This window comes from Phyllostomus discolor, chromosome 7 (assembly GCF_004126475.2).
Source record: "Phyllostomus discolor isolate MPI-MPIP mPhyDis1 chromosome 7, mPhyDis1.pri.v3, whole genome shotgun sequence".
In the NCBI taxonomy this organism is placed as follows: domain Eukaryota; kingdom Metazoa; phylum Chordata; class Mammalia; order Chiroptera; family Phyllostomidae; genus Phyllostomus; species Phyllostomus discolor.
Window position 1 is genome coordinate 72,538,280 of NC_040909.2, and position 24,629 is coordinate 72,562,908.

The following is a 24,629-nucleotide window of genomic DNA, read 5'->3' on the forward strand; positions in this document are numbered from 1 at the left end:
CTAGATATGTGATTCTAGACTTGATCTTGTTCTGGAAAAGCAACAGAAAGCTATAAAGGATATTACTGGGACAACTGACAAAAAAATGGAACATTCCCTATAGATTAAAGTGATGTACCCGCATCAAATTTCCTGCATTTCCAGTGTTATGATTACATAAGAAAAGAAACTTGTTCCAAGGAACCAGACCCCTAACTATTAAAAGGTAAAGTAAAGTTGCAACATATTCTCCAGTGGTTCAAAAAAATAATTTGTGTGTGAGTATATACATATAGAGAAAAAGAATATGACAAAACAAATATGGCAAATATTTTTTTAAGTATGACAAACTTCCCCTTGAGGGGAAATTTTCTTCTTCCTTAAAAAGGCATTCTAGTTATAAGTACTGAAAGACGAGAAAGCTAAATTTGACTAGCTTAAAAAAACAAAACCCTCAAGGAGATCAAACTAACAAACCCTTGCCCTTATTATACGGCACTGATTTCAGTATATGTACACTCATAAAGTAAATATACACAACAGTCAAATATTTTAATAAACCAGGACACCATGTATGTGTGTGTGTGTGTGTGTGTGTGTGTGTGTGTAAAGATCAATTATACCTAATAATTTTTTCCAGGATTTGATGAGAGACTTTGCTAGAGATGTAACTTCTTCATCTGTACTCTGCTTGCGAAGAGCATTCACTGACATTCCGATTCTTGTGGACTGAAAAGCAAAGACAAGAGATTTGTACAAGTAATTTTATTTCAGACAATTTAGTATTTCATCATCATCTTTCTCAGATTCCTGTTTTCATTTTAGAGTAGGAAAAAACTTCAAATATAACAGAACACTAGACTTAAGATACATACATATGGTTAAATACTGGATTCAAGGTTCTTATCACAAAGCTCTGAAAGCATATATTCACTACTATAATAAGGCTAGTTAACTAGTAAATAAAAGTGTTTTTCCATAAGAAAGAAGCAAGAATAAAATACAAAATGTTTGTATTTACATAAAACATAGGCTGGAACAATCATGACTAATACATTCCGTTGTTTCTATACATTCTTCTACATAAATTACTTCCTAAATCACCTGATGCAACTGATTATAACAAGGGTACTGAAATACTAGCATCTATAAAGGTTTAAAAAGCATTTTTTGGCCTAAAATCAGCATATAATCACAGATATTAAAATGGACTTCACCGAATACAGATAATCTAACATGTGGTAATATCATGTGCCCAGAATCATGCTGGGATCATTCATACTCACTAATTTTTTTTCCATACTCACTAATCTTCCTAATAGCCCTTCAATGTTAAGATTATTACCCCTATTTTTAAGATGAAGAGCCTGGAAATACAGTAACTAACTTGCCCAGCATTATAACATTACTAATTGGCAAAGCTGGGGTTTTCATACAGATCTGTCCACCCCTCAAAGTCCATCCTTTTCCAGCACATTGATGGTTTTCAACTTGTGCTCAAAGAACACAAATGCTGACAGGCCTATTAGGGATGATAAAAATGGTAAATATTTAATAAATTCATGTTTTTAGTAGACAATCTTTCAAAACATTGTTAAAGAAGAAAAAATAACAAAAAGAATTCTCCAGGGTGAAAAAAAGGAAAGAAAACACCTGCTGTAAACTTAAAGGCAGAGAAAATAAATGGGTACTTAAGGCTTCCTCATAAATTATTCAATCCACTCAATAAAAAGATTAAGAACAGGAGTTTTGTTCAAGAATTCAGAATACAGATTTCCAGCCAAGATGAAGGCATAGGCAGACACACTATGCCTTGTTGCACAACCAAAAAAAGGACAACAAATTTAAAAACAAAAAATAACCAGAACTGGCAGGAAATCAAACTGTATGAAGTCTGACAATCAAGGAGTTAAAAAAGGGGTTAAACATTCATCCAGACTGGTAGGAAGGATGGAGACGGGCAGCTGGGAAGAGAGGACTCATGGCAAGGTGGTGGCTGGAGGACCAGGGAAGGCAGTGGCTGGCAGACCTGGCAGCCCCACATTTGCATGCAGATAAACTGAGAGGAACAACTAGGGAGTGAGATAAACCACACAACCCAGGGTTCCAGCACAGGGAAATAAAGCCTCAAAGCCTTTGACTAAAAACTCCTGTGCGGGTTGTGGCTATCGGAGAAACTTCCAGCCTCACAGGAGAGTTCGTTGGAGACCCACAGGGTCCTAGAACATACACAAACCCACCCAGTTGGAAATCAGCACCAGAAGGGCCCAATATGATTGTGGGTAGCCGAGGAAGCGACTGAAAACCAGCAGCAAGCAACATTGTTCCCTCTCAGAACCCTACCCAACATACAACACCACTACACAATAGCATGGGTTGCCTTGCGCTGGTGAACACCTAAGGCTCCGCCCCTTACTAGGTAACAGGTGCGCCAAGACAAAAAAAAAGGCCCAGATGAAAGAACACTTCAAAGCTCCAGAAAAAATACAACTAGGAGACGAAGAGATGGCCAACTTATCAGGTACACAGTTTAAAACACTGGCTATCAAGATGCTCTAACTCACTGGGTACTTCAACAGCATAAAAAAGACCCAGGTAGTAATGAAGGTTGCATTATGTGAAATAAAGAAAAATTCACAGGGAACCAATAGTGATGGGAAGGAAACCAGGACTCAAACCAACAGTTTTGAGCAGAAGGAAGAAAGAAACATTCAACCAAAACAGAATGAAGAAGCAAGAATTCAAAAAATGAGAGGCTTAGGAACCTCCAGGACAACTTTAATGTTCCAACATCTGAATTATAGGGGTGCCAGAAGGAGAAAAAAAAAGAGTAAGAAATGGAAAACTTATTTCAAAAAATAATGAAGAAAAACTTCCCCAATCTGGCAAAGGTAATAGACTTTCAGGAAGTCCAAGAAGCTCAGAGAGTCCCAAAACTGTTGGACCTGAGGAGGAACAGATCAAGGCACATTATAATTACATTAGCCAAGATTAAAGATAAGGAGACAATCTTAAAATCAACAAAAGGAGAGCATTACCTACAAAGGAGTTCCCATTAGACTATCAGCTGATTTCTCAAAAGAAACCTTGCAAGAAGGGGCTGGAAAGAAGTATTTGAAGTCATGAAAAGAAAGGACCTACATCCAAGATTACTCTATCCAGCAAAGCTATCACTTAGAATAGAAGGGCAGATAAAGTGCTTTTCAGATAAAGTCAAGTTAAAGGAGTTCATCATTACCCAACCCTTATTATATAAAATGTTAAAGGGACTTATCTAAGAAAAAGAAGATAAAAAACATGTATAGTAAAATGACAACAAACTCACAGCTATTAACAACCAAACCTAAAAAAAAAAAACAAAAAACTAAGCAAACAACTAGAATAGGAAGAGAATCACAGAAATGGAGATCACTTTGAAGGTTATCAATGTGGATGTGGGGGCAGGGGAAGGTACAGAGAATAAGTAGCATAAATGGTAGGTAGAAAATAGACAGAAGGAGTTTAAGAATAGTATAGGAAATGTAGAAGTCAAAGAACTGATAGTACAACCCACTGACATGAACTAAAGGGGGGCAAAGCAGGTGGGAGGGGGTGTGCACAGTGGAGGGGAATAATGGGAGGAAAATGGGACAACTGTAATAGCATAATTGATAAAATATATTTTTTAAAAATTCAGAATATGAATTTAGTCAGAGGGTCCTATGTTATTACATATATCTCTTGGAAACCCAAACATGGGGCGGTCTCTGGTTCTTCCATCTCTGCTTCCCCTCCCTGTAGTCACCCTGCTTGGGCTCCGAGTCAGGGGGAACCATGTTCTGTAGCACCAGCTCCAGCACACTTTACAAGACACCTCTGTCTTAAGAGTCTTTTACTGGTCCCCAGTGTCCTCTTTTGCTGGCCCTTCTGCCACACTGTCAGAGGTTCTTCCTATATAACCTCCAAGCAGTCAAGGATGACTTCCAGATTTGGAGGCTAATATATGGAAGAATAATTTGCCTTGATTTGTAAGATACTTTCTGCAGTAGTCTGCTTGTTTATAATTTTAGGATATTTGAAACAAGATATGGAAGCAAAAAATTTGCATCCTTTTTGCTGGGTTCCTGGGTTTTGTCAGGCTTGATCAACTTCATCCTTGTTGAAACTGTGTGGTATTGCTTTGGTATCTCTGCATCCACGAATTTGCTTTCTGGATTCCTGGCACCTGTGTTTGCTCTGTTTGCACCATTTTACTGCTCCGAACCAAGAGTCCAACTGGCACATATTCTGGACCTGTTGTCCATCACAAACAGCACTGATTTATATACTGAGACAACAGCTTTTCACCTCTGGTTCCTATATCTGGAGTATAGCCATCAGTGGACTTATTTCCAGTATCTGCTATAACAGCAAAATATTACAAGTATACCAGGTGCTGTTCACCCCTAACTGGATGGCAAAATTTATTTTCTTGGATGCTTGAGCCCACATTCTCATCTTTAGAACCCACCACCTAAGCCAGAATTGGGATGGGGACCACAGTGGACATCCAGAGACAGCAGAGAATGGAGGTGCTCAATTGGCAGCTGATGCTGTCTCAGTTTATACAGGCAAGGCAACAAAGGCAGCAGCAGGGAGGAATGATCAATTGGCAGCAACAAAATGTAAACTATCCGGATGGTCAGCAGTCTGAACACGCATCCCCTCCTCTAGAGGTTTCTGAGGAACAGGTTGCCCGGCTCATGGAGATGGGATTGTCCAGAGGTGATGCTTTGGAAGCCGAGAGCTTCAAAGAATGACCTTAATGTGGTTACCAACTTCCTGCTGCAGCACTGACAGTCCCTGCGGACAACACTGGGATCAGCCAAGCCACTGACCCAGGCTCATCCCTTCTCTGCCACTGTATCGGGAAAAGAACCCTGCAATCTCTGGCTGATGATCTCAATATTCTTTTGGGAAAAGAGTGGATCCTACTGTTCCCTCATTTAATTCCAATATTGTTACTGTTAGAGCATCAAAAATAAGGTTTGATACTCTAAAATGTTTGCCATTAAATTAGCATGTGTTTTCTACCTTTTTTAAATTAGGTGTTTTCCTTAGTTTGGAGAATTATCATTCATTCCTAGTGTGTTTCAAGTGCATTAAAGTTGCAGCTATCTGCAAGCAGTGGAATAGCACTCCAGATGGGAAATGACTGCTATTATAATATTATTTTTATTATAATGCACCATTCTACATTATAGCTGATCATAAATGCTATAAAAGGAGGAAGAGGAATGTTATTCAGGAAGGACATGTCAGATTATGCATTATGGACTGCTTCCTTTGCTATTTTTTTTCTCAAATTTGCTTTCAAATCCCAGTGGCTGTTCACTGGCCACACTTCCTAGGTGTGAGCAGGACACATCTGCTGCCCACCTATAGGCCAGGCCTGGGTGATGCAGGAGAAATGAAAACTAAATCCTACTCTACAGTGCTCCAGCCTATCTTTCCAGGGAATTTTTCCCAACTCCTTCTCCCCAGTTCCATTAAAAATTAACAATAATAATTTACCAACTTTAGGTTCTGGAATACTCCATAAAACATACCCGGAGTTAACTTTGCTTAGAGTATCCACAGTTATCCAGTCAGGTTAGGGGTGAAAATGGGACAAAGAGAAAACAGAGAATGGATACTCTGGCTGGCATAATCCTGGGCAGGTTCTCCTGGCCCCAAGGATCTGGGCATAAGGCAGAGCACACTGCAGAGGACACCATCACAGACAGAGGGTGGAAGGCCAGGCAGGCCAGTCTGAAATGATCTAAAGTAGGTGATTCTTAAGATTTAAGGAAATTGCAGGATTGTGTTCTGCAAAATGAGCAGAAATGTATCAAGATCATGTAAGGTTGAATATGTATGATACTTACAATAAAGTTTTAATGAGTATTAAAAAAAGAAACCCAAACATGGCAGATTCCATAATAAATTGATAATGGGGAACTACAAATACCTAAAGCCCCAAAATGATTTGGGACTAATGTTTTGAGGGCATTTTTTTTTTAATCCACAGAAAGTGGTTTATTGCTTTTAGAAAATAAGAGGTTCTAAGAACTTTTTTAGTGAAAAAAAAAATAGAACTTTAGAACTTTTTAGCACTTTTCTAAAACATTCTTTTTTGGGGGGGGATCAGCTGATGAAATAGGCACTTCAATACAGAAAACCTTTCAGAGGCAAGTGCCTGGCCTGAATGCGCAGCTCACCACTGTATGAACCCAAAACTGTCCCATTGAAGGTAACTGATTAAAAGAGGGGCTTGCCCATGCAGCTGGTATACTGAATGTCAGGTATGACTTCCTTGCCCCAATGACTACGGCACTCCTTTTTTTCTAGCACCCATTCACAGCTCTTCCTTACCTCCACTCCCATAAGTTTCTCCCTCCCATTCACCACCCAGAAGAAAATCTACTTTTTACATGAGTGGAAGAGGTAACTTGAGTTACTAATATAATTCAAAAGCTTGGGGTTGAAAAGGATTAGCAAAGAAAATGTAATTTTAGGAGGTGGTCATAGGTGAGCAAAGGTGTAAGAACAGCCTATGTGTTGTAGGCTATAGGGTGATCTTTTTTTAGTTATCACAGGATATTCTGACCACTAAAGAATCAATGATTTCCTGCTTATAACTTAAGAAATTCCACATGGAGAATATAGTCTGAAACTGTAATAAACATGCTTATCTAAGGAAGAGATTCCCATCAAGAATAGTAAGAAATGAAGCTGCTGAGGTAGATGAAAAACAAGATCTGAGGGAGGGGTCTTTTTCCCCTTTAGGAGGTATTTTTGGAAAACTAAAAGAAAGTAAGCAGAGGAAATAATTATAAAGCTCTTTTAGTTGAACAGTCATGTCTAGGTTTGCCTAAGAATTCCCTAGACTCTGTATTTTTTCCTAAAATGGTAAACTATGATTTACAGGATTTAATAGGGGGGTTATAAAAGAGTATTTTGTGCTCAAGTAACATTAGAAATCATAGTATTAAACAGGCTTCTTGACTGCAAGACTAATAAAAGTTTTAGAGAGAAACTATGCATCATCAAATTCTAGACAGAGAAAGTGTATACCTTTGCCCATGGCTGGCCATCTGGTTTCTATAGAACATGATTTATATAGTTACAAAGACATTACCTTGGGAAGGTAATATATCAAGCAGACTAAGGGAGTCAGCTGCACATTGGTGGTAAAGCAGAAAGGAATGAGTAGTGAGATCAGGAGACACTGTCAACATCATAAGGAATGGCAGATTGCAGAGCTCTAAAAAAAATTACTTTTATGATCACTCATGAGTTTTTGCAAAAATGATTTGAAGATAGCCACTAAATTTTATGGTAAAAAACATACACCTATAAAACATCGTTGAAAGAATTTAAGGAAAACCTAAATAAATGGAAAAACATCCATATTAACAGACTGCAATACTTGAAAGTTGAAATGGCAATACTAATCAAATCAAGCTACATATTCAAAGCAATCCCTATCAGAATACAAGCTGCCTTTTGTACAAAAATAGAGAAACTTATCATAAAGAGACCCAAAATAGCAAAAACAATCTTCAAAAAGAACAGATAGGACTCGGGTGTTGGGTGAGAAGTGGTGAGTGGGGCACGGCCCAGAGGGAATTCCCAGCTCTGGGTATTACTTGGCCACAGTGCACAGGGCTGAAGGGCCAGGGACTAAAGGGGGACCACCATGTGTAGACTTCATTTTTTTATTATATTTTCTTGATTATGCTATTACAGTTGTCCCAATTTTTCCCTTTGCCCTCCTCCACCCAGCACCCCCCACTCCCTCAGGCAATCCCCACACCATTATTCACATCCATGGGTTATGCGTATAAATTCTTTGGCTACTTCATTGCCTATACTGTACTTTACATCCCCATGGCTATTCTGTATCTACCTATTTGTACTTAATTCCGTCACCTCCTCACCCATTCCCTCATACCCCTCTCCCATCTAGCAACCATCAAAACGCTCTCTGTATCCATGATTCTGTCTCTTCTTGTTTCCTTAGTTTGTTGTTTAGATTCAATTGTTGATAGATGATAGACAGAGAGAGATTGCCATTTTATTGTTCATAATTTTGATCTCCTTCTTCTTCTTAAATAAATCCCTTTAACATTTCATACAATGGGTTGGTGATGGCAAACTTCCTTAGTTTTTCCTTGTCTGGGAAGCTCTTTATCTGCCCTTCGATTCTAAGTGATAGCTTTGCTGGGTAGAACAGTCTTGGCTATAGGTCCCTCCTTGCTTTTCATGACTTTGAAGTATTTCTTGCCAATCTGTTCTTGCAGTTTCTTTTGAGAAGTAAGCTGACTATCTTATGGGATCTCCCCTGTAGGTAACTAAGTGATATTCTCTTGCTGTTTTTAAGATTCTCCCTTTATCTTTAACATTTAGCATTTTAATTATTATATGCCTTGTCCTGGGCCTATTTGCATCCATCTTCTTTGGGACTCTCTGTGCTTCTTGGACTTGCATGTCTATTTCCTTCACCAAATCAAGGAAGTTTTCTTTCATTATTTTTTCAAATAGATTTCCAATTTCCTGCTTTCTCTTCTTCTAGCACTCCTATCATGTGAATGACTTCGTCCACTCTACTGTTGTTTCCCTGTAAACTGTTCTTTATTTCAATTAGTGTATCCTTTATTTCTGACTGGATCTTTTTTATGCTGTTGAGGTCTTAAGTTCCTTGAATGCTGCATCTGATAGATTGCTTATCTCCATTTTGTTTAGTTCTTTTTCTGGAGTTTTGATCTGTTCTTTTATTTGGTCTATGTTTCATTGTCTCCTCATTCTGGCAATCTTCCTATGTTCTTTTCTATGTATTAGGGAGCACTGCTATGACTCCCCATCTTGGTAGCATGGACTAATGTAACAGTCCTATAGAGTCCAGTGCCACAGCCTCCCCTATCACCCAAGCTGGGTATTTGAGATATGCCCATCCTGTGGGCTGAGTATACCCTTCTCTTGTAGTTGAGCCTTGATTGCTATTGGCAGATCAATGGGAGGGATTTACCCAGGCCAGTCAGCTATAAGGTCTAGGTGTGACCACTACCACCAACCTCCACCCTCCATGGAGGAACAGCTGTGCAGGAGCAGAGTGGTGGTGTTCTGACATGGTCAATAGTTATCCACTATTGGGTGTGCAGGCTCTAGGGTGAGAGACTTCCTGTGTGATGTGGGCCAAGGTCAGTCCCCCCTTGTGTTTTGGTCCAGGCTGCTCTGCCTGAGCTATAAAGCAATCTGAGATGGCTGCTACTTGTGCTGTGACTGGAGATTCTCAGGCAAAGCCAAGCTGTGAATCTAGGCTGGTTGCTGCTAGTGCTAGACCTGGGGCCACTCAGCAAGAGGTACGGAGGCTGGGGGCTCAATGTGACTAGATGTTGCATGTTTGAGAGAATTTGGAAAATTGTGAAGCATGAGTCAAGATTAGCAATTCATATGGAAAAGCAGCTTGGGTGGGACAGAGTCTCAGGGAATCTCCAGGGTGGGGCAAACAGTGTTAGCCAGGTTGATGGAGACTCAGAAATGGCAGCCACTGTTTCTTCAGCTCTGTTGGGGTAGGGTTCAGAAAAGGGACAATGGCTTCCACCCATCTTTCTGTCTGGGAAAAGGCTGTCTCCTAGCTCTCGTCTTGATGTTACATACTTCTGTTTCACTCTGCATACCACTAGTACCTTTCAAGCTGCTACCCGGGTGCTAGAGCTCAGACAGAATGAGTCTAAGTCCGTGTATGGGTTTTTAAGAGGAACGACTTGTGACTCCAGCAGTTTCTTCTACCAACTCAATCCCCACTGTTTTTTGCAGCCAGCAGTTATGGGGACTTATCTTCCTAACAATGGAACCCTGGGCTAAGGTGCCTGGTGTGGGGCTGGGACTCCTTGCTTCTGAGATACCCCTCCTGAATTTTTTGTCCACTGCACGTGGATGTGGGACCAGCCCTTTCTATGTCTCCACCCCCTCCAACCAGGATGGATGTGGTTTCTTTAATTTCATAGTTGTCAGACTTCCATTTAATTCAATTTCTGATGGTTCTGAGTGATGGTTTTTCTATAATTTAGTTGTAATTTTGATGTGGTTGTGCAAGGAAGTGAACTGTGTTTACCTATGCCGTCATCTTGACGGAGAGGCACTGATCCTTTTCACCATGTGTAGACTTTAAAGCAGGGGTGTCCAATTGGGACCTGCAGGTTGCATGCTGCCCTAGAATGGCTGTGCATGCAGACCAACACAAAATCATAAATTTACTTAAAACATTATGATTTTTTTTGTGATTACGTATTGCAATGTACTTAATGTGTGGCCCAAGACAACTCTTCTTCCAGTGTAGCCCAGAATCACCAAAAAGTTGGACACCACTGTTTTAAAGTAACTTGTAGGCTTTTGAAGCACTTTGACATCTCTGAAGGGCTTTGTACTGCAAACTAAATCAAAGTGCCCTATAGTCCCAGAAGCACTTTTGACAACTCCAAAATAGTAGTGCTGTCCCAACTGAAGAGTTTGGTAATTGTAGAAGCGTGTTCTGGGCTTGAAAACTGAACCAAAGCCTTAGGAAAATCTTGAAGTGCTTTGGAACTACAGTCAGAATGCTTTGATAGCAGCAATAACACACTTCAGGCTGGGAGAAGCGGGCAGGGCCTCCTGAGTGATCATTCATCCAACTTTATAGTGAGCTTCCAAAATACCTCCAGAGATCTGGGTGCAAAAGAGGAAGGCAGATCACAAAATTATCACCCATTTCATTTCTACAGAAGCTTAGAAGAAAAGGAAATGAAAGAGAAAAGAAGAGTCCATAAGGAGACACCACCCAATTCCTATGAAGGACATGCATCTAGCTCCTTGCCAAGGAGCCATAGAGAGGCAAACTTAGAGGAAGTTTTCATCTATAGCCATTGTCACTTGCACATACCCTATTCCAACTTGTCTTTCAAAGAAACCTTTTAGCAAATTCAGAAATATCTAATCTCCTTCCTAAGGAATTTCAGGGTTCCATCTCTGACTTCTGTGATCTAGGACACTGACACGTTGCCTATGCGAGGAGCTGTTGCAAGAGGATCTAGTCAGGGGAGGGAATTTGGCTAACACCCTCATTTAGCACATTACTACATTGGGATTCAAGAAAGAAACCCTTTACAAGCCTTAAGGCATCCAAAGGCTGTGGCATATGGGAAAATGGGCTTGGATTACTCTTATAAGTGTACCACGCCTGTCCCAGAACAGCACAAGGTACTTAAAAAACAGCTGCAGCTGGCCCATGTCTCTAAAGAAGCTCTTGGTAATCCAATGCTGAGAAGCTGACAAAGATCTGCAAAGTGTCATAAACAAATTTTGTGCCCTCAGACTACAAGAACCATAGACACTGCTTCACCAGTAGCCACCTGGTCAACAAGCCCCTGTTAAAGCATTTTCACATGTCTGTGGGCTTCACGGCAGTCCTGACTTATGCCTCTACCAAGGCCTGAGAAGCTTTGAAACAGATCTGGTTGGAGAAAAAGAATCATTGTGGAAACAGATGCCCCCTATAACCCCAGCAATGGTTCCATAAGTCTTTGACAATATGCCCACTTGGGCCTGGCCTTGCATAAAGTTCAAGAGATTTCCAGAGTCAAAGATCAGTCACTCTCCCACACCTTGGCTACCCTGAGTAAGAACAACTATGGGCTTTACAGTCTTTCAGCATAGAGGATGCAGTCAGGAGTCTCCCATAAAAAGGACATGATATAGGCTGAATTTCAACTAAGCCTGAATCCCAGGACAAGTGTGTGTCTGAAGAGTGCGTTGGAATAGAGAAAACACAATTATTTCCCTTGAAAACCTCATCGTAAGGCTCTTGTTTCTGGTTGGTTGGGTGGAGTGCTCTGGAGCAAGATAAGGGGTGGGAGGTTTGCCTCCCCACCCCATTGCTTCAGGGCAGTTAGGGAAGAAGAAAAGAGGCTGGTAGAAGGGGGCAACAAGTTTGCCAATCCAAATCCCTATTTTCTGCAGCCTCTATTTTTGCATAGTCTATGAATAAAGTCACCCTCCTAGTCATCTTAAAAAAAAAAGAACAAAGTTGGAAGATTCATAATTTCTAATGTCAAAACTTACTACAAAGCAATAGTAATCAAGACAATGCAGTCCTATATAAGGAGATATGAAGATTAACAAAGTATATTTAAGAACCCAGAAATGACCCTGGCCGGGTAGCTCAGTCGGTTACAGCATTGTTCCAATACACCAAGGTTGCAAGTTCCATCTTCCTGGTCAGAGCACATATTAGAATCAACCAATGAATGCATAATAAGTGGAACAACAAATGGATGTTTCCTTCTCTCTCTCTCAAATCAAATTTTAGAAAAAGAATCCAGAAATAACCCCCTAAGTCTTTGGTCACTGAATTTTCAACAAGGATCTTTAGGACAACTCATTGGAGAAAAGAACACTAAAACATAGAGCAACTAGATACCCATACGTAAAAGAATGAGGTTGAACCTCTTCTTTATACCACACTTAAAAATGAACTCAAAATGAATCACAGGCCTAGGTGTAAGAGGTAAAACTGTAAGACTCTTAGAAGAAAATGTAGGAATAAATTTATAATTTTGAATTAGGCAATGGTTTCTTAGATACAACACCTAAAACACAATCAACAACAGATCAATTACACAACAAAATTTTAAACCTTTTCACTTCAAAGAGCACCACTAAGAAAGTAAAGATAATCCACTGAATGGGAGATAATATTTTCAAATCCTACAGCTGATAAGGGACTCATATTTAGGACACATAATGAACTACTACAGCTCAATAATACAAAGACAAGTTATCCTACTTAAGAAAATAGGCAAAGGATCCAAACAGACATTTCTCTAAAGAAGATACACAAATGCATAACAAGCATATAAAAAGATGTTCAACATCATTAGTCATTAGACAAATGGTAATCAACACCCAAATGATATTATTTCACACCCATTAGGATGGCTATAATCAAAGAAAGATAGTAACAAGTGTTGACAAGAATGTGTATAAACTGGAATCCTCATTTACTTGCTATTAGGCATATAAAATGGTACTCAAAATGAATCACAGGCCTAGGTGTAAGAGGTCATTTTGGGAAATGACCACATTACACAACACATATATACTGCATTTTTTCAGACTGTAAGACGCACTCCTCCCTCCCTCCCCCGCCACCCGCATTTGGGTGGAATAATGGTTGTTAATGCTGCTGTGAGTTCTGTTTGCATTTACATTGGTGAAATATTATGCTATTTATGTTATTAAATATTTTACCACATTTTTGCTTCAATTTTTTTCCCTATTTTCCTCCTCTAAAACCTAGGTGCATCTTATGGTCCAAAAAAATATGGTAGAATACTTTCATCACTGCAGGGAGTTCTATACTGCTGCAGAAGATAAGTTCAACTACCTATCAGACATCTACATCTACTTTTTTCACAGGCATCTCAAAACCCAATGGATCCAAATTTATCCTTTATCTCATCACCAGCCTCCCTCCATCTTTATATCCTTCTCATCCAACCCTACCAGATAATCTTTCTTGGATTTGTCTCGACTGCCAAATGGAACCACCATCTAACCAGTCACCACAGCAAAAATTTCAGCCATCCTAAATTCCTCCTTCTCCTTCACACCTATCCAGTCAGCCACCAGTTCTTACTGGTTGTTCATCATTAACAAGTTCCCCTTCTCTCAATTCCTATTGCTACTATTTAGTTCAAGAACTCATCACTGCTCCCAAGTTACTGCATTAGTCAACAAGTGTTCCTGTTTCCAGTCTCCTATTTCCTCCACCATGCAAATCCAGTCATGTACTTCCCTGCACCATGGCCTTTCAACAGAGCTATGCCAACCTACCTGTGAAGTCAACCTTGGTATCAGACTTGCCCTTACTTTACCTTAATATGCCACACTACTTCCACATACTATTTTCTCTGCTAGGATAATACCTTCCCTAGTCCTACCTGCTTAGGGAAAACCTATTAATATTTTGAAACTCACTTTCCACTTTATCACCTATATACATGAAGGATATTCTGGGCCTCCCAGAGTAAGTCATCAGATTAAGAAGTAAACTTTGTATCTCTGCCTGCCCTACCTGTGACAAATGAATTCTATATAGACATATATCTGGGCGACTATATCTTTGTTTACATGACAGTTTTCCTCTGTGAGACTAAGATCAATGAGGGGGAAAGGCCATATTTTATTTATCACCCCAACACAATCCCTAACCCTAATAAAAACTCAAATATTTGTTATATAAATATGTAGACTTTCCCAGGGATGAAGCACATAAAAAAAAATCTAATGTGATTATAAATGATAGGTTTACTCAACCTCCACATCCTCCATAATACTACACATTTCTCTTAAATAAATACTTGGAATAAATATTTTTTTAAATTTTATTTTAATTGTGGTTGAAGTATAATTTTCTTTTACTCCCATCCCAGCCCACCGACCCAGCCCTCCCCTCCTCCCTCCCACTTCCACCTGTCCCTAGTTTTTTATCCATATGTCCTTTATACTTGTTCCTGTAAACCCTTCCCCCTTTCCCCTGAAATTCCCTCCCCTCTCCCCTCTGGACACTGTTCTCTATTTCAGTGTCTTTGGTTATATTTTGCTTGTTTGTTTGTTTTGTTGTTTAGGTTCCTGTTAAAGGTGAGATCATATGGTATTTGTCTTTTACTGCCTGGCTTATTTCGCTTAGCATAATGCTTTCCAGCTCCATCCATGTTGTTGCAAAGGGTAGGAGCTCCTTCTTTCTTTCTGCTGCATAGAATTCCATTGTGTAAATGTACCTAGTTTTATGATCCATTCATTTACTGATGGGCACCTAGGTTGCTTCCAACACTTGGCTATTGTAAATTGTGCTGCTATGAACATTGGGTTCTTTTGGATTGGTATTTTGCATAGGTTCTTTTGGACTGGTGTTTCAAGGTTCTTAGGATATAATCCTAGCAGTGGAACTGCTGGGTCAAGAGGCAGATCCATTTTTAGTTTTCTGAGAAAACTCCATACTGTTTTCCATAGTGGTTGTACTAGTCTGCAATCCCACCAACAGTGAACTAGGGTCCCTTTTTCTCCACAACCTCTCTAACACTTGTTTGTTGCTTTGTTTATGATGGCCATTCTGACTGGTGTGAAGTGGTATCTCATTGTGGTTTTAATTTGCATCTCCCTGATAGCTAGCAATATTGAACATCTTTTCATGTGTGTTGTTTTCGATATGGTTTGTCCCTACATAGGCCTGCCAGGATAAGGCCACACCTAAATGTTAAGGTACTATCTCAAAGGCAAGGTTAGTTTGCCAGAAAAGCTATTGATCCTTGTACAGGATAACTAAACTGAGAAAGCATGATCTTGTAATTGCTTGTTTCTTTTCTCAAGTTTACATTTAGAGGAGTTCTTAACCATTTTTGCACCATTAATCCCTTTGGCAATCTAAAGCTTGTGGACCCCCTTTCAGAATGTTTTTAAATGGTTTAAATAAAATATATAGGATTACATATAAAACCAAATTATATAATAATGGTAACAAAAATATTTTCTTAAATGTAATATAGTAATATATTGTTCCTTAATTTACAACTTTAAATAAGACTAGCATAAGATATAAAACTACCATAATAAGCAAAAACAGATGTCAATACATTTACAACAACTATAATATGAAGATAAAATATCTGTGATTTCCTTCAGGTAGTCATTAGTACTACCCATACAACTATGTCTTACTGGCTTCGTAAGTGAACAAAATGTTTGATTTCAGTTAGCTGTTAATAAAAATAAATACGTGATTTTTTTTCCCTAACCACCATGTTCAGGCATCCCCATTATTTTTCCCTAAATTCTGATTTGTTATAGAAATATCACCAGTGGCACTAATGGATAATAATAAATGTGTAGTAGAAAGTAGATTCATGCTACTATTTACTTTCCTTTTTAAATTCTGACTTCTGTTAAAGTCTTATTTTTAAGTTTTAGTCATCATAGACCATTAGAGTAAGAACACAGAGTAATGAATCTATGCAATACCTACTAGACATCTGATGCATATTGCTGGCCAAGTGCAAAAAAAAAAAAGGGAGAAGAGCAACACCCTGCCATCTTCATGAGAGGCTAGTTAGCTTTATAGTGGCAGAGCTATCAAAGACAGACCAAAAAAGTAAAATCTTGGGAGATCAAATCAGGGCCAAGAGTCCATCCTCTTTCACAATGATTTCACTTCCACTGTTAATCATGGAGATTTGGGTTTTGTTCTTGAGGGAGGCAACATGTTCTATAATGGTAACTTATTAGACTCATCTATGTTACTATCTTGAAAAAAAGTCAAGTTAATAATGGCTTACAATATAATAAGAAAATACAAAAAACTTACATTGGTATTAGAGACATTTCAGTATTTTATGACAATTACCTATTCAAAAATTATGACACATAGTAATACATACCTGTAATAATTCCAGGGTCATGGGAATATTCTTAAGTTCCTTCAGCAAATCTAATGCTCCAGCCTATAAAGTAAAAATAATTTCATACTGAATTTCCCAGATAGTAAAGCAAGAACTAACTAGAATTTAAATTTATGTTTTCCTATCTACAATTCATTATGGCTCATTACTCATGAGAAAGGTAAACACACATACAGTGTGTATGTGTATATATCCACATATATATGTATAATACAGAGAGAAAAAGAAAGATTTTTCCAAATATGTCTTGAAACTCAGTAGAGGATTACAAACTCCATTTACTGAATTATGACTAGCACTTGTTAAATATTGTTTTGTGAAAGTTTATTTTCAATAGTATTTGTTTATATGTGGCCCAAGTAGAAATGTAAAATATATTTCTTACTGTGGTGCTATATAACACACCCCAAATTTCCATGGAGAGCACCTGTCTGATAAAGGAGCCAACCCTGAGTAAGTGGGAATGCTCAGCACCTTTAGCATTCACATATACACAGGGAGAGTAGGGCATCTCTCTTTTTTTAAAAAAAAAAAGATTTTACTTACTTATTTTTAGAGAGAGGGAAGGGAGGGAGCAAGAGAGGGAAAGAAACATCAAATGTGTGGTTTGCCTCTTCACACGCTCCCTACCAAGGACCTGGCCTGCAACCCAGGCATGCGCCCTGACTGGGAATTAAACCAGCAATTCTTTGGTTCAGTCTGGCACTCAATCCACTGAGCCACACCAGCCAGGACTGAAAAGGCATCTCTTTACTCAAATTCTCATGATGTCTCTATATCTCACTGGTGTGTCACAAAAACACTGCCACCTATCTTGTTTTTGAAAGGTAGTAAATGTAAATTCTGAAAGAAAATTCAAATTCGAGATCTAGGTTAAGCTTATAGGCCTGTACACTGCCAGCTCTCATCTAGAATGAAAGACTCCCGTGTAGATGATGAAAAGAGAACAAAATAAGACTCATGGAAAATTATATAAAGCACTAAAAGTTAAAAAAGGAATGGTATTAGCCAATGTCATCCCAATAAATTCACTAAAGTTAAAAAAGAAAAAGAAGAATGGAATTAATGGAATTAAGAAGAGCAATACTTACAGCTTGTGGCCAAATATTCTCATTTGATATATTTAACCTAGTATACATTCTCATCTAACTAGATATCATCTAATCTAACCCATTGACTTACCAGTACTCATACTGTACTTAGTTTAATATTTACTTAATGCATTTAGACACATCAATATTCCATACACTTAACAGGAGAAAAAAACTATTAATATAACAGTGGTTTTTTTTACCCCTTCTTTTTACTCATTTATTGAAAGAATTCTTTTAGACTTGGAATTTTTATCATATATTACCTTTCATATATATAAAAAGAAAAACAAAGCAAAAACAAATTGCCTTAGGTATTCTAAAAGTACTTTACATTCAAAGTCCAATGCTTATGAATCACTTTCTGATTCAAACTGATTGATTTTGGCTTCTAAGTTTTTATAAATATGACTATTAAAAACAAACCACCATACCAGTCAGAGCAGGAAAAGATGGGAGGGGCAGGCAAAGTATGGAGAAGGAATTCTCCTCACTGGTTTTGTTTTTACCCCACAAAAAGTTGTATCAAGAATACCGATAATGCAAGCATTCATAAAAGAATCCATAAAGAGCTAAAAGCTATTAGCTCTTAGCTGGCTCTAGAGTGCACAGGGCTAGCTATTTTCGCCCCCCACTGCTTTTCAACCATTTGGTTCCTTGAACTTCAAAGAGCATTCCACTAATGTCTCTCAGATTTTCTTTCAAGATACTGACACCTATTCTGCAAATGTTGATGCTGGTTTGATGTTCTGTCTGTAAAAGTACATCCTAACAGCCATCTGGACAACGATATATATAACTCATTTTGCTTTCTAATAGAAAATACGAAACTAGGTACTCTAAGGATCAATGAAACACAGCACACCCCAGGGAAAACAAAATTCCCAGGGCATGTACCCCATTATGTACCCCACAGGAAAACACAAGCGTGAAATCTCATGGTATCATTAAATTTCTTAAATATAAAATCAACTAAGGGCTTCCAGTACATAACTTTTCCATTTAAAGTTGACAGATATTATATTTGGCTGTGAAAAACAGAACAGTATTAACTTTTCTTCTAGCAACAAACAGGTAACATCATTTTAATTTAACCTACTGCCTTATAAATAAAAACTTGATACAGGTTATTATAATAGATTTTAATGATTCACTTCTAATTTTAAAATTCTATAATTTTTTTTCATTTAGAGGCAACTGACAAACATAAAACATGTATTTGTTAAAGCCAGCTAACACTGACTTTAAATTTACCATTTATCAAGCAAGCATTTCTACAGGCATGCAATTCTTGTGAGCCAGTAAGGTCTTCAATGCCATATTTGCAATCCCAAATCAAAAACCTTTGAAAAACAAAATATTTCTCATAGGTTTTCAATCAACTCATTTGTCAGCAACATGTAAATGTCAACAGATACAAAGCTATTTATGTTCCACTTACTCCACTTAAATTGACTTTTCATTATAGAAATGCTAATGTCGGCTTACTGGAAACTGCCCAGATTTCAATGAGGATATTATGTAATAATATGATGCATGTACCAAATTAGCTTTATAAAATCTAAAAATTTGAATTCTCAAATATATCAGACTCTAAAGGTTTTAAGAGATTGTGGACCTGTATCCTATATTTACCATGGACACCCTTCTTCTACCCATGTCCCATGGACTTTCTGATCCATTTCTGATCTAAGATCAGTTAGGAAAATTTATACATTACTTCTAGAAATCCCTTAAAAGTAGGATCTCCCTCCTTAGGCTACCACAAAGCTGTCTGTCACATATAAAGTTGATTCTTCTAATACATGAGCAATGTGGCATAAGGTTTATGTTATTTTACAAGTAGAAGCAATTGATATGCATTAATTTCATCACCACTCCCTATTTTATTCAGATCTCTTTAGTGACGATGGGGTTAGAGATACAGGCTACTGAAGGAAGAAAAAGCTAAGCAATACTCCTGGGATTAAACCATGACCTTTATCATAATTACACTGTGTTCTAACAAAATAAGATAAACATTTCAATTAAGCTTCTTTAAGAAATAAATAACTATAATCAAAATGAAAGAAAAGGGCAAAAAGGTGATCACATATTAATTCAGGGATAAAACTTCTTTGCGTGTTACTATGTGCCAAATATTGTATTAAATATTTTACATATATTATTTCTTCTTCACAATAACCCTAAAGAAGCAGGTAATTTTATTATCCCATTTTACAGATGGAAATTGAAATCCAGATAAATTAAGAAATTTGCACAAAGTCACATGATTACTAACTAGAAAAGGTGAGATCTATCCAGTTCTGTCACATTACACTCTATTATCTCTCAAGAATACTCATAAACACTGTGCCAAATTCTACTCTGTGCTGAGGATACAACAGTGAGCAAGACAGAAACTCCTTTTGACTTGAGAATTTAAAAACAGACATCTTTGCACATTGTCAAACCCTGATTATATAAAGAAAGAAATTTAACTCAGAAAAAGAAAGTGATTGTCCAAGGTCCTACCAATGAGTACTACAAAGGACAAGAACTGTCTCCTGACTTTATACACTGCTCTTTCCACTCCATAGGGTATGCCGGTGGTAGTTCTGCCCTGTAAACTCGGATGAATAGTTGTTACTAAACAAGAAACTATAGTCTAGCTTTTCTCAATCTCACCTGCCTCTAAGGTCAAATCTATTAGATTGCCAGCATCTCCTAGAGATAATGATGCAAGAAGAAAGAAAGATTCTACCTTAAGTTCACAGTACTGGCTGAAATATAAACAACAGCTCTTATGCTACCTCATTAAGCCACTGATAAGTACTTTTACAAAATATGGTATCCAAACTTGTACTGAGCACCCCGTATATAAGACTACAAAGGATACAAACATCCTTCTCAGGGAAATTGTAAGAATGAATGAATAAATAGAATATACAACTAAGAACATGAGGGAGATTATATATGTATATAACATATGCACATACACACACACACATATACACACACCACACATACAAATATTCATTCAATCATGCAACTGGCATCTCTTAATTATAAGATCTTGGGAATGTTATTTGTCCTTTCACTCTTCAGCTTCTTTATATATAGGTGAGCACAATACACTGACCTCGAGTAGTTAAACTGGTCAAATGAAGTAATGTAACAACATATGAAGTAGCAAAAGGAGAGTGTCTGACACACAGGAGATGGATGATAAGGGTACAAAGATATAAAAAGAATCATCTATTCTAACCATAACAACAGTTCTCAAAGAACCATAGCCAGCATTTTAGTGAGCATTCTTTAAGCTCAATTTCAAATTCTTCTTAGTAAGAAATATTGTGAGACTTCACAAATGTTAAATTATGATGTTCTTTATTTTTAAAAAAGCAAACACTAAATTTAAATATTCGAGTTCTAGTTTCAACATCATCACTATAATTAGAAATCATAATTTCACTATGTGATCTCAAATTTGTAATTATTTCCTAGCAAAAGCACAAACAAAAGAAAAAATACAATATCTGGCACAAATAATGCCCCTTCTTTATTACATAGAAATATTTCATTAGAAAATCATAATCATGTATTCTATACCATAACAATATCATGCTCAGCACACCATATAATGTTTTAGGTGAAAGGTTCAAATTGCTGTGCATGTAAAGCGAGACACTTGTGTACCCTACCAATCGCACTGAATGCCGTTACTTCTGCTGGACCATGTACATAAATTTGCCTTCAATTTTAAAAGTTCCTCTACTTCAAAAGATACTATCAAGACAGTGAAAAGACAATCCAACAGAATGGGAGACAACATATGCAAAACCCATCTCTGATAAGGGTCTAGTATTAAGAATATAAAGAATTTTACAACTCAATAATACAAATACTCAATTAAAATATGGGCAAAAGATCTGCAAAAACATTTCTCCGAAGATATACAAATGGCCAACACACAATGAAAAAATGTTCATCATCATTGGTGATCAGAGAAATGAAAATCAAAACTATAGTGAGATACCACTTTACAGCCACTACAACCTGGCTATATCCAAAGAGATGTGGTGAAAGTCGAATCCTTAAGAGATTGTAAGGTGAGAATGTAAAATGGTGCAGCAACTATGGAAAATTGTCAGCAGCGTCTCAAAAGTTAAATACAGTTATCATATGACCTAACAAGTCTACTCCTAGGTATATATGAAACAGAAAGGAAAACTTATGTCCATACAAAAACTTGTATTAGAATATTCTTAGCAGCATTAGTCTAATACCCAAATGCAAAGAGCCCAAAATATGGTAAATCCACCGGTACAGTGGAGTCATATTCAGCAATATAAAGAAATAAGTATTGATATATCTATTCACATGAATGAACCTTGAAACAAACACCAACGAATTTTGGAAGCCAATCACAGAAGACCACATACTATATAATTTCATTTATATGGAATGTCCAGAATAGGTATCTATAGAGATAAAAAGTAGATTAGTAGTTTAGGAGGGGGAGGGAGATAAGGTGACTTCTTAATGGGTTACTTTATTGTACTGGTTTCTTCTGGAGTGATGAAACATGTTCTAAAGTTAGATAGTGGTGATAGTTGATCTATAACTATAGATCTATATAACTAAATCTATAACTATACTAAAACCCATTTAACTGTACACTTGAAAAGGGTGGATTTTATTGTATATCTCACGAAAAACTTACAAAAACTGTGCAGTCATTTCTACATTTAATCACTTTAAAATTGGGTATGATAAAACTTAAGAAATCTAACGTATTTTAGGTAGTACTAACATTTAATTTCAATTTCTCGCACCAGCAATTTAAATTTCACTCAGCCCTGATCTTGAATTAAAAAAAAATCAGACCTCAACACAACTCACAAAATCTCCACATGAACTTAAAAATTCTTAAGTCACTCCTCCTTCTGCAATCTAGTGTGATAATTCCTTACAAGGCAAGCCATGTTTTTAGCCATTACCATATCTTAGGCACTGACAAGAATTTATTTTCATCTAATCTTTACTAATTATCTCCATTTGCAACCAAGGAAAACATTTCAGAGACATTAAAGAACCTGTCTGAGATCACAGGGCTAAACTCCAAAAGAGATGGAATTTGTAACCATATTAGGAGTTAGACTTGCTTAATGGCATCAAGTCATAATGACAAGAAAAAAAAGCTAAGTGAAAAACAGCTAATACGTGAACATTTGAATAATTTATGTGGTTCATCATGGTCTCAGAAGTGGGCAACTTAGGAAACTGCTTATACTGCTTAAGATCAAGTATACCAGTGGAGCAACATTCTGGGTAATAAGAAATAAGAGGTCAGGATATTGAATATTTAGGAAAACCTGTCTGCCCCAGAACAGTAAATATTCTTACTCCCAAATCTTATATTCACGTAAGTGTACCCACTGTCAACTCTGACAAAGAACATATGGGACAAAAAGGACTCTTGGTTAATTGGGCCCAAATTCATAAACAGAGTCTAGCAGCGACTCTTCCCATACTCACTACATCTCAGGGAAAAGCCATAGACTGACCTGCCAAGCCTCTCTGCATCATGTTCCTGCCATCTGAGCAGACACTTATAAATGAATTTCCTGATGCCCTGGCCAGTGTCGCTGGGGCCTCCCACAAGCAAAAGGTGACTAATTCAAATTTCTGGTCAAGGCAAATGCCCAGGTCACGGGTCTGGTCCCAGGTTGGGGATGCTGGCAAGAGGCAACCAATGGATGTTTCTCTCTCACACTTGCTCACTATCAATATTTCTCTTTCTCCCTATCTTCCCTTCTCAATAAATAAATAAAATAAATAAGCAAACAAACAAACAAATAAATAAAATCTAAAAAAAAAAAAAAAAAAGCAGCAGCAGCAGCTCCTGGTATTGTATTTCACCAATGGGACTGAGATTTTCCACATCCAAATCAGAAACAGGGGGGAATTTTGAGTCTTTATTTTACATGAAAGTAGACCAATCACATATTGGGGAGTGGGGCGGGAATTTTTCTCTAATAAGACAGCCTTCCCTCTGTCTTCCAGGTGCCCATTTGTCAGTTTCTACTGAAGACTGCATTTCTAGAGTTTGCAAACTGTGTCAACTGAGCTGTGTCATTGGAATTGTTTCTCCCTTCGCAGCTCCCCAAACTGGAGACTCCTGTTGGCATTGGATTGGTGGCAACAACCCTTCATTGACACCATGCAAGGTTCAAAAACAGCTACCTGGCAAGGGTCTTCTACTGAGGGACTGAAACTTAGCAGAAGTAGTAGTACTCTCTTTGGAGCAAACAGATTTAAGTTTACATCCTTCATTTGGCCACTATTTAGCTATTTGGCTTAGGACAATTTACTCAACTTTCTGAATAATTTCCTCATTTTTAAAATAGGGTTAATACTTACCTTGCAAAACTGTCTGATAAATAAGTGAGATAAGGTAAGATACGTACTTAGTAGAATGCCTGGCTCAGAGTAATAGCTCAATAAATGATAGTTGTTTTTACTTACTTAAGTATGACACCTATGGTTTTATTCAAACAATATCAAGTAACAGCACTTAAACCTGTCAGTTGGAAAGACAATCTACTTTTCAAGCAAAATTTACTTTTTCATAATATAAAAATAGCTCACAGAGAAAAGCTGGAAACCACAAGAAAAGAGAAACAACCAACCATAATTCAACAACCCCAAGAACAATTTCTGTTAAATTACTGAACACTTGGTTTTTGGGGGGTGGCAGAAGAGAACAGTCATTCAGACCATTTCCCTTTCTCATTATTTCATTTGCCTATTTGAATTTCTGTAAAATAGAAAAGGAGACAAGAAAAATGTAAAAGAGCCAATTTTACCATTCTTTTGGGGGAGGCAAGTTTTCAAACTGGTAAAGTTCTGAACTATTAAAAATGAGATGAGAATTATCTGTAAGGTTTATACTTATTCTCCCCAAGACTATTTACCAAAGATCTGAAAATACATTTGTAACTTGAAAACTGCAAATAAATACAAACTGATCTTCATACTTGGCCTCTAAGGAATTAGTCATTTTTAGGAGACACCAATTACA

General features: G+C 37.5%; 1 protein-coding gene and 1 pseudogene across 1 annotated transcript in view; one reads left to right on the forward strand and one right to left on the reverse strand.

Annotated features, from left to right (window-relative positions):
- TCEA1 (transcription elongation factor A1) overlaps positions 1–24,629 on the reverse strand; it is a 47,741-nt gene that overhangs the window by 21,272 nt on the left and 1,840 nt on the right. Inside the window, exons 2-3 of the mRNA XM_028518685.2 lie at positions 16,452–16,514; positions 603–708 (exon numbers count right to left, since the gene is read on the reverse strand). Coding sequence (XP_028374486.1) covers positions 603–708; positions 16,452–16,514 — 169 coding nt within the window. The remainder of the gene's footprint in view (positions 1–602; positions 709–16,451; positions 16,515–24,629) is intronic.
- LOC114501917 lies at positions 3,543–5,883 on the forward strand (annotated as a pseudogene).